This window comes from Macrobrachium rosenbergii, chromosome 14 (genome assembly GCF_040412425.1).
Source record: "Macrobrachium rosenbergii isolate ZJJX-2024 chromosome 14, ASM4041242v1, whole genome shotgun sequence".
NCBI lineage: Eukaryota > Metazoa > Arthropoda > Malacostraca > Decapoda > Palaemonidae > Macrobrachium > Macrobrachium rosenbergii.
In genome coordinates this window covers 24,418,178-24,431,251 of record NC_089754.1, presented here as the reverse complement: position 1 = coordinate 24,431,251, position 13,074 = coordinate 24,418,178, and the positions used below count along the sequence as shown (strand labels likewise).

Below are 13,074 nucleotides of genomic sequence, written 5' to 3'. Positions count from 1 at the left end.
AATACTGGAAACTACGAGTATTTGAACCCCAGTTGTCTAGAACAATCTGGAGTTTGATTTTACTTACAATTTTACATTTTCATTACTTTTAGCTTCCAGCTATGTTAGTTGGCGTATCCTGTGGTCCATATCAGGCTTATTAACTCCATACACACCTTCACGCACTTTGTCTTATGGCAAAGAGCCCGTGATACCACTGAACGTTCTACAATATCCCTCCTGAAAATCTGCGCATTTTCATCAAACCTGTTATTAAGTGGAATCTTATTAAAGGTCTTGCGGCTGCAAACTTGAAAGCTCTAAAACCAATACTTGATTTACATCTTGGTTCAGATCAACTTTTAACCATCCGTAACTGTTCGTGTAATAACCATCCGTTGTCATATTAGGTGCAGCAAGACTCATAAATTCTTTGGTCATTTAGTGGTCATACTTTAATAATTCAAAACACATATTAAAAGAAGTCTGTCTTTAAAAGTCAGCCAGTAAGTCCATTTTAAATGTTTGTCCTACAAATATAAATTCAGCCCTTTTCATTAAGTTTTAACTGTTTAAATGCTACCCATTCCTAAAGACTCACACGAACAGAGTCCAGTTACTTGTTTGTATCCTCGAATTCGGTATTATTCACAAATAGCCGTTGTCTCTGTTGAACTTCACAAATCAGCCGTATAAATACAGAATAGAACTGTACCTAACCTATTGAACACCCAGGTTATTATAACAGAAGTATTTGTAATGAAAGCCAAGACCTAAGTGTATCGGTTTGACGACCAGTGTCAAAACGTGGCACGGAAGATAAGCAGGTCAGTTTCGCAGTAGATGGGATTTTTCCTGGAAATAAAAAAGAAATTGGTAATCTCCGATCTTGATGGCCCTGGTCCAAAATGGTAACTAAGGTCTTTTAATGTATGCAATGAGTTTCTTCATAACAGAGTCACAGCCAGTACTCAAACACATGTACATGGAATTTCCAACCCCAAAAGATAACAATTGCATCTGATAAAATGGCACTAATCAGAAGTTGATTCTATTGGAGCTAATGACTCATGCTGTTTGGACTATGCAAATTAAAATGAGAAAATGGCCTTTGATTTGTTCATATATATGTGAACAAGAGTTAATTAAATCCACTTCTTTGAGCTAACAGGATGTGGGTGAAGTTAATTTTGATGTTTTATAATCATCCTACTGTAACTCTGTGAAGGTTAGTTATTAACTCAAATTAAAAGCTTTTTTAAACTGCTGTTCTAAACCACTGATCATGTTGTCTGATTAAGGCCTCACACGCATGTGACCAGAGAAGTTTAACATTACTAATAAGTGCCTAACAAAAATTAGAATCCTCTTCGCTCTACTGACTTGATACTTACAATTAATTTTTTGATGAGAGAACTTGCTTCTCTCCTTTTCATCCTCTGCATTCGGTATGGTCAGATTTGATCTTCATTTGAGGAGGATTGACGAAATTAACATCACTTATGAAACAGCTCAATTAATTACGACTGTCAAACATCGAACAGTACAGATCAACACCAATCAGAATTTTGGCTTCTTAATATTAGCATGAGACCTGATTTTAAGACTTGCACGTGACATCCCTTTGGGATCACAGACGTCGTCACTTGTCTTCTCGAAGATTGTCATGGCTCGGAGTTACCTGGAACATATTTTGCAAAATAATTCCCTCACTATTTTCTCTTTCCAATGTATGAATTTGAATATTCTTTTACTGGACACGACATATTTCCAATCATCACGTCCTTTTCTAGACACACGCCCGCAAGACCCTCTCCATTCTCATGCCCTTCAGGAACACCACACCTACTATAACATTTCTTCTAATAAAATCCACCTTTAGATTTAATCCAGTAGCCCGACCACCATTTCTCGTTTGTCAAACCCAGCCACACAAGCACACACACGCATACACATTCGTTCTCCCAAAAAACACTCGCCATATACAGTTATCATCACTGCATTTTCTTCTATTACATTCATTATTATAATACATCCTTTCCAAAAATGACTTTATAAAGCTGCATCTCAGTCTCCGGTCAGCCAGTGAAGAATTAGAAGAATTTATTTCTGGTGATAGAAATTCATTTCTCGGTATAATGTGGTTCGGATTCCACAATAAGCTGTGAGAAAATACTACATTTGCGATTGTTTTGTTGCTTTTCTGGCTTAGGCCACATTACACGAGCAATGGCATCTTGCTTAGAGGGGTGATTGTGTGTGTGTGTTCAAAGGTATGCATAGCCTAAACCATGAAAATGGCAATAACCATTGTAAATCTAAAAATACATACAAGTATATCCGTCAATGTACAGAACAGAATTAAATTGGCTTCATCAAATTACAGAGATGTTTTCCAATGTGAGAAGAGATGTTTTCCAGTATGATGACCTTTCCCTTGTATGAAACATAAGAGGATACTTGCAAGATAGATTTCTATTCATGAAGAAGCAAACCACCCCATCTTTAATGAAAGGCTACAAATGGAAGATTTTGTGATGCTATCCTTCCCCTGATGTACCCTTGACGCTTTAGCCTACGTATTACTGCTCTGAGGAAGCAGGAACAGTGTTCACAGGCAACTCGACTGCCATCTGAGGGAAACCTCCGAGAGCTGAGATCGAAGCAAAATCTGTTATTGTCAGTTATAATAGTGGATGTCGATGGGCCTCCTCTCCAACTAAGTACGGAGTCCCACAGCTTCAAGTCAAATGAGGGTTTTCCAGCATTAAGTTTGATCTTACAGGCATGACCCAAGAATTAACCACGTTTGAGAAGTACAAGTACGACTATATATATAATAACTGGAGCAGAAATGTACAGCTTGTCTACAGTATCTACATGGAGTCAGTTAAGTAACTTGACCAATCAAATGATGCTACCGACGTACAGATAGTACAGTACTCAAAAGAGGCATCCCTAAGTCAGGGTTCCTACAGTTCCAGAAAGTGTTGGGGGAATTATGATTATAAAGGCAAAAAAAAAAAAAAAAAAAAAAAAATTAATGTGCATGATAACCTAAATGGCTATTTCTGTAGATACAGTAGCAGCGTCAGCATTTACAAAATATACCTTGAATGTTCCAATAAACAAATTACAAAAGCTCTGGAGATGAAAAATGGGGGTCATAAACAGTGACAGTGCCAAAGCTGCATGTATCCATCTGAACCACTCTAGACACTCATTTTCACTGATGTTTGTCCTTGTAGAAAGTTGAGACTGTTAAACCATTAACTTCATCGGGAAATTGCACTCTACTTGTTGCTAGGCAGATGTGTTGTTCCTCGGTGTACGGAACGGAATAATTGGCATCTGTAGTTATATTGTCCATGCCTTGGGTATTTCAGGACTTAAACACCAGGGACGAATGACTGATTTTCGATTTAGAAGGTTCTGCAAACAATATACTAATTTGTGGAGATGGTTTTGGATAATTAACGAGTACTACAAGATGGAGCTTGATGTGGCACAACAATGAGAAAAAGTTCCCAGCAGTGTACTGTATATCGATAAGGGATGCAGTTTAATTCTACACAGTGTCGTTATAATAGGCTTTACCTCCTTAACATAATAGCGTGTGGCCCTTTCCCTTACTCAGTTTACATTCCATATTGCGACAGGCTCTGATTGCGATCTCTGAACGGTGTTGTCTACCACGTAGTGGAATGCATAAAAAACGCTACAAGTTGTTATAGAAAACGTACCGATATTTATATTTATCACTAACTTTAACAAAAATATTATCTCATCAATGTCCTCGCAGTACATTCATAATAGTTGTGTTATGATAGAGTAGTTCAGAACGCAGACTTGTTAGAGGAAAATGATTCCAAAAATGTCTAATATTCATTGGCAGCAGATGGTAGAGGTATCCTTATAGACTGTAATCTTGCCTTCCACATATGGCGAGTAGCCTACCTCTGCTTAGGCAACCACGATTTAGGCCAGTATGTGCCAGAATATTATTACAAAGGCTCACATAAATGTCATATTGTACGAAAGTTATAAAATGTTTTGGGAGTTCCTTAAATATAGAAGTGTAGATGAGCGGGCTGTTCGTTGATGACTACACACTTTACATCTTCAAAGCCATGCTGCATAAGAGAGATCTATCAAGCTGAACCACTGTAAAGCACAAAAGCTTAACTTAGAAGACGAATAATCCTCGATTGGGGATATATAGAAATATGCTGAACCTTGCCATAAAGAAAAGTCATCTACGACTGCCCCATGGTTACACCTCCTTTGTACATCTTGGTTGGGGATGGTAGGTAAACTTAACAGCGTAAACCTATGCAAAATCGGCTTGATGGATTGCTGAAACATTCGAACTGAAAAATAAATACTAGAAACAGAATATCATTCAAGGTCATCTGAATAGTGAATGCTTAATATCGTCAATCTGAAAGTCAAATGGCTACTGCAATTCACCGCAACTGATCTGGTTTCCCCTGGGCAGACTAAAGAATCCAATTTGGATAAGCCAGAAAAATACTCAGTGATAATTCCCAGCTGAAAACCACCGTTGGGCACAGCGTGTCCAAGGTCTTCGGCAGATCTCATGATCTCTGATCTCAAAGGTTATTTGGGGTATTTACGTGGAATTCTTGGAGTATGTAAGCGCTCAAAGGGATGCCAAAGGTTACCCGATAGTATGTAAAGGTCCACAAAGTGAACCTACAACTTTATGACCTCCTGATTAAAGAATAATGCGAAATGCTAACGTAGTCACAATGGATTTTGACCAAATTGCAAAATAAAATGAAAAGAAAGTCTAAATGCAATGTCTATGGTGTCTTTACCTTAGGCTGGGAGTATCGATGTATAACACAGGTTGTTCCCAGACTAAACTTTTAGTTTATTAGTCTCAAATTCAGTATAAACAAAATCTCAAAGAAAGATACAATGTGGTGACCTGCCTCCAATCGGAAAACCAGATGCCCATGAAAATTTCTCTCCCACGTATAGTTTTCTTCCTCTTTCCGTCATCAGGGTTTAGTTTTCCTTCGGTTTGTTTATTTCTTAAGGAACGTCAATCAGACTTTGCAGGGTAATTTGTACTTCAAGTACACTTCATGTAAATGAAAAACGGGCAACAATGACTAAATAGCTGTATATAAATTATTATCCATTATGTGAAAGAAAATATGAACAAAGATGGAAATAACCACAACGTGCAAAATATAGAAATCAAGTTCTACCTCACATCGGGATCGAATACAGGACTTCTCAGGTTCGACCCTGATAAGTATTTTATTCTCTCGACGTCTACTATCTACAATTAGAATTATTTGTTGACTTACAGAAGTTTATTGACACATTACTACCATTTCAATATATAACTACCTTCTATTTTTCACAAATAGCAATAACTATTGCTAATGTAACGCCTGTCTAGCAGACCAACCAATCTTTCATCAATGATTGAACTACTCCGGAATAATGGCTGCACGCAATGAATGACTAAAACAGTAAGGAAGAGAAACACTTGTTTATTCGCCAAGTAAGGATATTTGGCGCTTTAGCTAAAGACAAGAACAAAGTGAAAAATTCCTCTATTCCCTCTTACACACAAGGCCAGTTTATTTCTGACCTGCTGATTTCCAGTCTTACAACGTCTCGTAGTTCAAAAAAGGATTATCATTTTATATTATTACTACCTTACGGTGTTTTGTTTTTATCATTTTGTCGTAATATATTTTCCTGATTTTTTAGGCTACTTCCTATCAGATTCACACTTACAAAAAATTGTCACTAGGGAATGAATGATGACAAGTTTTAACAACAATGATTTTATCTGATCATAAAGACTGTTGCTGCCTTTATATATAAACGTGCACTCACCTGTTCTTGGCAAACTGCACACTGACACTTCAAAACCTTTGAAAGACAGAAGTAATGTCTTGCCCTGAGGTGAAAAAAAACTAGAATGTTTTCTTCATATTCTTGTAGAGCCTAGACCTACGAGACTTTCTAAAAACAAAGACCTATATTTAAACGAATCCTAATTTCTTGCGACTGATGACGCCATCTTTCTTCTGCTGTGTGGGCGTTCTTGAGATTTCTCTGAAGCATACCTGGCATTGCGATTACATGACGGTGAAATCCGCAGCAGCATCATTGACCTTAGAGCAACGACAAAGTTATAAATACCCTTGCTTTCGATCGCTGTTGACTGAATCCTATTTTTGAATGCAATACCGCCTACTGTTTGATGTTTCGAAGTCTTCATATCAAAACAAAAGCTTTATTCAAATTGTTAGAAAGAAGGCATTTATGCATAGTTGGAGAGGTAAAATTCTTCTAGATATCTAGAAGCATTCTAAAAGACAGCCAAGTCTTCGGGGTTTGACAGAACGAGCTAGAAATTTCAAGAAGACCAGGTCTTTGCCAAGGTAAATACCAGTTGGGGTCTTGAACGTTTCAGGAGAAAGAGGAGAGAGAAACAGTAATGTTTCTCTAACATTCGATGGTTTTTTGTTAATGAAATGATTCACTCGAATAGATCCGACATACAGAATTGTGTTCAGCTCTTCCGACAGTTGGCAGAAAATGAATCAAGGGAATAAAATCTTGAGTATTTTATTTTTAACTGACTTTTATTGTAAGTAATAGCCTGTTTAGAGGTAGCGACCTACAGGGCCAAACCATCCCAAATCTATTTCAGCTTCGGGAAGAGTCACCGATAGACAAATAACCATTATTTCTGTTTCCCCACTATGTTTTCTAAGTGTGCATTCTGCATGAGACCCACGATGTCAGCCATCACGTATAGTTTCTTTCTGACTTTGTCCCTGCCATGGCAGAAAGAAGCGACAACCAGTGGACGGGACCTTGGTCTAGGCCTCATCAGATGCGACGAGCAGAGGTTCAGTTGCTTTCGGGTTTCAACCTATGAATAGCATTTCTTTGTCTTGTGTTCTTAAAATCTGAAGATTTTACATTATTAAGAGGCAAGTTTGCTGCTAGCATTGGGGAGAGACTTATTTATGTCGCTGCTTTTCTGTCCTGATCTGAGGTTGAGATTTTGTCCATTTTTTAGTTTGCATAAAAAAAGGAAAAGTAATATACCTTAAACCTTTATCATATATGTTCATTTCCTCAAAACTTTCAATACCTTGGAACAAAACGTTTCGTATGGATGAAAATACAAAATCTAGACCACAAAACTGACTGAGCCTCGCTTCCACGAAAATCATACCTCAACCCGGAGGCAACCAACCGCACCCCCACCCCTCACCTTCAGACTCCCAACACCCCCCATAAAGAAGCTTTATTTACATTCAGGTCTGGATTCATTCCAGATTCTAGTTCGCTCTCCCTGAGGCCATGCCTGTCTACTTTTTATTTTTTTTATTTGATGAGTAAATTTTGAGAAATCATGTCTATGGCACATATCCAGAATGAAACTTATCTCAGTAATCAAACATTTCTCACTCCAAAAACACAGACGAGATTGTGAGATACTTTGTGCCGACACCAAAACAGAAAAGAAATAGTCCTAGATCTAGATCTAAATTTACCTTACAATTTAACACTTAATTGCTCATGTCCCATATCTGCACAGAATTTCATTGAAATCCTTCAGTAACACTGTAAAATATATATAGAATTGACAAGTCACATTCTCCAAAGACGGTGTTCTTAATAGCTTGATGACACACAGCACGACAGACACACAGGCAGACATGGATGACTACATGATCTTCTTTCAAATTCGTCCGAGTTAATTACAGTGCGTAAGGATAAGTGAAACTTAGAACTATTCTTTTAGACTTATTGGACGAAGGGAACAAAATATAATCAGATATCATATGTATACACACACACACACACACACACACACACACACACACACACACTGTACGGATACTTGACAATGTGGACTGTTTGTCCAAGAAAGCTTGTAACTTTTTCTGAATAAATACTCCATTAGATACCATCCAGTTTGAATGAAGTCCTTTTAGTAATTACACACACATATATACACACATACACATCACACACACACATATATATATATATATATATATATATATATATATATATATATATATATATATATATATATATATATATATATATATATATACATGTATACATATACATATATATATATATATATATATATATATATATATATATATATATATATATATATATATATATATATTTATATATGTACAGTATATATATGTATGTAAATACGAATGTATACATAAATGTATGCACACACACACACACCCCCCAAACAAACATACATTGTCAAATGAAATATATATCACAATATAAATCAGAATAGCGCAGTACTTGATTCTTTAACAATGCATAAAGACTTGTCTGAGGACAAGGGGCTGCATTTGGGTATCTGGTTACCCCAAGATATGTTGAGAGAAGCGTAAATTTACATATGTCTGTTATATGCTTAAGAACACACGACCATGAGGGAGCGCTGACACAAGACAGATTGTTCAAAAAGCAACAGAGATAAGGACACGTCTAGAGATGCTATGACATTCGTACTGTTGATGTACTGGGATACGTATAGCAGTGTTAGAGAGAGAGAGAGAGAGAGAGAGAGAGAGAGAGAGAGAGAGAGAGAGAGAGAGAGAGAGAGAGAGAGAGAATAATAGCATAGAGGAATTATAAATGGTATAGATTTACTGCAGATAAAAAAAGATGTGGCACGAGGGTAGTGCCCACACAATTAGAAGAAAGTAACGAGAAATGATCTGGAGCGGATGATAGCTTCCAAAGCAGTCTTACAGGGTAATAAGGAAAAGGAAAAGTTCTTTTTTCAACTTACCTCTGAATATCAGAAGTCAAAGGCTATCGTATCAAGAAATAAACGATATTCAAACGTGGAAAAACCTAATGTGACACTCATTACACTTCACGCTGCGAAAGCCTGTAGTTGGTTAGAGTTTGGTTAGACAGATTACTATTAATACGGAGCCAAATCACTTAATCACGAATTTACACCTCTATCTCCTTATAAAGGTCTTCATAACAGCACGTGCTGGTGAACAGATGGGCTTCAGGCAGAATTGCTAACGTGTTTAATGAACCGAGGAATGCAAAAGCTTAATGTTCCAATGCATAAAAGAAAGCACAACGCAAAATGTTATTGGATAACCTGAAGGAAAATAAAGACTTAGTGATCACAAAATGAAGCTTCAGCCATGATTCTGGCTATTAATTTATGTATATGAATACTTGTGCTGGTTAAGGTTGTTCATTTCGACTTCACACACCATAAGACTTTGGGTTATGTTTTAAGAAGTGGCTTCAATTACACAATTTGCATAGAAGTATACGCTCCTCTCATGAAGCATTCATATTACACGCGTAACTTGAGATTGCCCACTTAATCTTTACAGTTGGAATCAGTCCCAATGTACCACGCCAAAACTGATGAAATAAAACCAAAATAAATGGATTTAAGGGAAGGAAAACCCAGAAACAAAAAACGTAAGAGCGGAAATGGGAACATCCGTAACTAACTCGTAGATCGTGAGGTGTAAATAAAACCCAGATAAACAGAGCAGTCACCGTACTAAAACTGTTCAGGTGACCACATAATCTGCTATTGTTACCTCCACGATCCGCTGTGTGAGTTCTGGTTACCACTCCGGTGAGGGAATTTCAATTCATTAATAAAGTAGGTTTAAGAAACCAGCTATCGGCAAGGTCTATAGACCTTGGCTATTTGGAGATGAACAAACCTTTTCCAGTTGACAGAAATCTCTTCGCAATATTTTGATGTTAAACTAAACTTTGTTAGAAATTTCCTTGTGGATTTCGCGCGTTTTATTCTTCTCATAGATTATAAAACTAAAATTCCATGAATCATTTCACAGGAAAATAAGAAAGCTATTAAATTCACATACAAATACAACAATCGAGACAGTCTCGGTTACTCAAACAAACTATAGTTACCCCTTCTACTACAGATCTCGGAAAAAACAACAGAAATTCCGACCTGGCACCAACAGCTTCCCAGTTTCCGATCAGTGATTTTATTTTGCGATATTCTAAAATCATCATTATCAAAACGTGACGGAAAATGACCATAATGGATTACAAATAATTCCGTTAACCTAATAAAAATAGATTAAAGGGGAATTAGAAAACGAGAGAAACTTGTCATACAAAAAAAATATCAGGTTTAGGATCGCGAGCGTCGACGGTTCGAGCCAATGTTTCTGGCAAGTTCGGGCCAATTCGAGGGAGGTGTAGTATGTTCTAGTGCGTGGGACGGTGTGGAACCCGACAGTATAATAGGTACGGCCCGGGCGCCTAACGTCAGTATGTCATTCTACAACGGTTCACGGGCAGATACGAAACCCAGTCGGACTACTACAGATTTTGGTGAAGGCCCACCGAGCTTCAGTGACTCTAGAGCCAAAGTATTGTACGATAGACCTATTTTCAGTGAAAGGTTTAGAAATTTTTCCCCGAGTGCGAGAAAGTCGGGAGAAGAAATACTTAAGGATCTCAAGGAACAATTAAGAAGAGAAGGGGATATGTTTTTCAATCATTCGCCGCCTGATTGGAGTTTTAGCCCAAAATCTACACTGTTTTCCAAGGTAAGTTGAGAAGGGCAGACCTCCCGATTGATTTTTTTTATCGGTGGTCATTGAACGACGAATTATTTTATGGTAGAACGTTATTGCTGTTATTAGCTTTGCTAGTTATACCTGACTTTGAATAGTAGTTAGTGCATGTAACAGTGGAGTTTGCACACATGCTGTGAACTTTCTCAAATTTTTTCAGATGCAAACACAAGCGCTTTTATATATGTTCAAGACTAGATAAGACTTTTCTAACTTTCATCTCTCCTCTCAGCGACATTCTTTTGTTAGATAATCCAAGAGAAAGTTTTTTTGAGCGTGTCTTATCTTTGGCACTGACACTACCGTCGAATCCGTAAGAGCCATGCGACACAGATAAGATTAGTCATTCAGATGCAAATTACTGTGAACTGTTACGTCACTTACAGAGACTCGGCACTGTGATGAAAATGAATTGTTCTTGAGGACGAAGTCAAATGATACTTGAGGTGACTATCTGACTGAATCAGACTGATACACAGTATTGCTTCTCCAGGCGCATCGAGAGTCAGTCAGTTCTTTGTTTCGTCCATTTTAACCTTTGTATAACAAAATACTTTATATCATTTTGCTGCAAAAGTTGTCCCCTTAATGCCATGAGGTGTAGGTTCCCTCCAGAACAACTAAAATGTAAACAACGATAGTAATAACATACATAAGTTACTGAATAAAATTCTTTTGATGCAAAAAATGGTTGTAAAATGACGACATCCCGAACCTGTTTAAGGGACAATAGATGCAAAACCTGGTGATCGGAGAGAGAGAGAGAGAGAGAGAGAGAGAGAGAGAGAGAGAGAGAGAGAGAGAGAGAGAGAGAGAGAGAGAAACATTTTTCAGAAGGTAAACATGTGAAGGTGGGATTCCAGATCATGTTGGAATGTTGGTCAAATTAATTGCCGGCACACCTGCCGTATTTTTCTAACGGTCGTGAACGTTGCGTTTACATTCATACGGTCAAATCGTTCGCTTTCCCGGAGAATATTTTTAAATGAAGTTGACTTTATTGTTATTATTATTGACGTTCATCATGTTTGGAAAAATACCATTTTAACCAGGAAAGAAATTACCCAATACAGACATTACAGCCAAAATCGATTGCAGTTATGAGACTGGAATAGCATAATGTAATGGTATAAGATAAAAGATTTATAACTGTTGATTCTATTTGCTCAAAAAACAAATAATAATTACAATAACAAGTCCCGCTTCAAGTAATCGAGCTCCAGAACGAAGGCGGGAAGATGGTCTTATTTTTCGTCTTTGTTGTAATGGTGAGTTTAAAGTGCTATTTTAATTTTACGTTTCACTCGAATGTGTAAAGAGTATTGAGTTATTACTCTTAAAACTTTTTCAACTGAGGCTGCCTGAAAGAAAATCATAGATTTAATACTGACTCTCTGTTATTTTTTACGATTGAAGATTATCACCAGCTTCTAAAAATGACGCAATACTTTCCTGCCGAAGTGAAGAAAATTTCTTTACGCTGAGAAATGCCTTCATAACTTTGAATTATTTTCTAACGTTTACATACCTATAAAAAATGTTATTTTTATAAAATGAGAAAGCCAGTTTAAATTCACGGCAAAAGGAAACTGACCGATTTAATTTGTTCATCAAATTGTAAGGAGCAACACCCGAATTTTTAGAATTTTTATCTTCTGTGTAAGGAAACGATATCCATATTTATACATGAGAGACCATTTCCTCAAAGGATGATAGGGAGACGGCCAGGGATTCATATCTTGTATAAATATGGTCTCATTAATGAACATGTCCGAAGCAGATGTTTTCATTCACTTCTATGGGTTAAGCTGGCAAATAGAATTCCACGCAAGTAAAACCGTAATAAGCTTCAGAAAGTTCTTTATATCGTGAACTAAGGCAACGGTGCTGTGTCAAGAGGTGATTGAGTATCAACAGACAACGTGACTCGGTACACTTTTGACCTCTATCGAAGTTGGTTGTATGTTGTGTGAAATGAAGACTTAAACAAATACAGGAAAGACCGACTCTCTCTCTCTCTCTCTCTCTCTCTCTCTCTCTCTCTCTCTCTCTCTCTCTCTCTCTTATTCATACTCCGCTGCTCCGCCAGTTTACATAAAACAGTCAGTCATTGTCTCTCGACGAATGTCTTGTTAATGAACACGATATTACACGAAAAGCTTAGAGAAGAACTGATAATGTGCAGGCCAATCAGACATTTGCTAATGTATGTATTTTTCATGCATTACATTCCATGTACTTGTACAAATTTTAACACGTGAGCACGAGTAAAACACTGTCATGCAAAGACTCGACCACATTGCTAATAATAATATCGTAACAAGCCTGATCCAATGACGAATCAGCAATAGAATCCAGGATGAAAGTAATTGGACACCTTCCGTATGTCGTCACCGGATGCCCCAAGTCCGCAGTTATGATCTACATCGTCGAGATAAGT

General features: G+C 37.3%; 2 protein-coding genes across 3 annotated transcripts in view; one reads left to right on the top strand and one right to left on the bottom strand.

Moving 5' to 3' along the window:
• The window catches only part of Srp68 (signal recognition particle 68), a 249,126-nt gene that overhangs the window by 30,954 nt on the left and 205,098 nt on the right, over positions 1–13,074 (bottom strand). Inside the window, exons 4-5 of one of the 2 annotated variants that reach the window (XM_067116131.1) lie at positions 1,374–1,660; positions 581–834 (exon numbers count right to left, since the gene is read on the bottom strand). The gene's annotated coding sequence lies outside the window, so the exon portion shown is untranslated. Of the gene's footprint in view, positions 1–67; positions 835–1,373; positions 1,661–13,074 lie in introns of both variants that reach the window. The other variant, XM_067116132.1, reaches the window with a different exon arrangement.
• Positions 10,212–13,074, top strand: part of LOC136845793 (BAG domain-containing protein Samui-like) — a 25,195-nt gene continuing 22,332 nt past the window's right edge. The window contains exon 1 of the mRNA XM_067116126.1: positions 10,212–10,607. Coding sequence (XP_066972227.1) covers positions 10,218–10,607 — 390 coding nt within the window. The 5' untranslated portion in view covers positions 10,212–10,217. The remainder of the gene's footprint in view (positions 10,608–13,074) is intronic.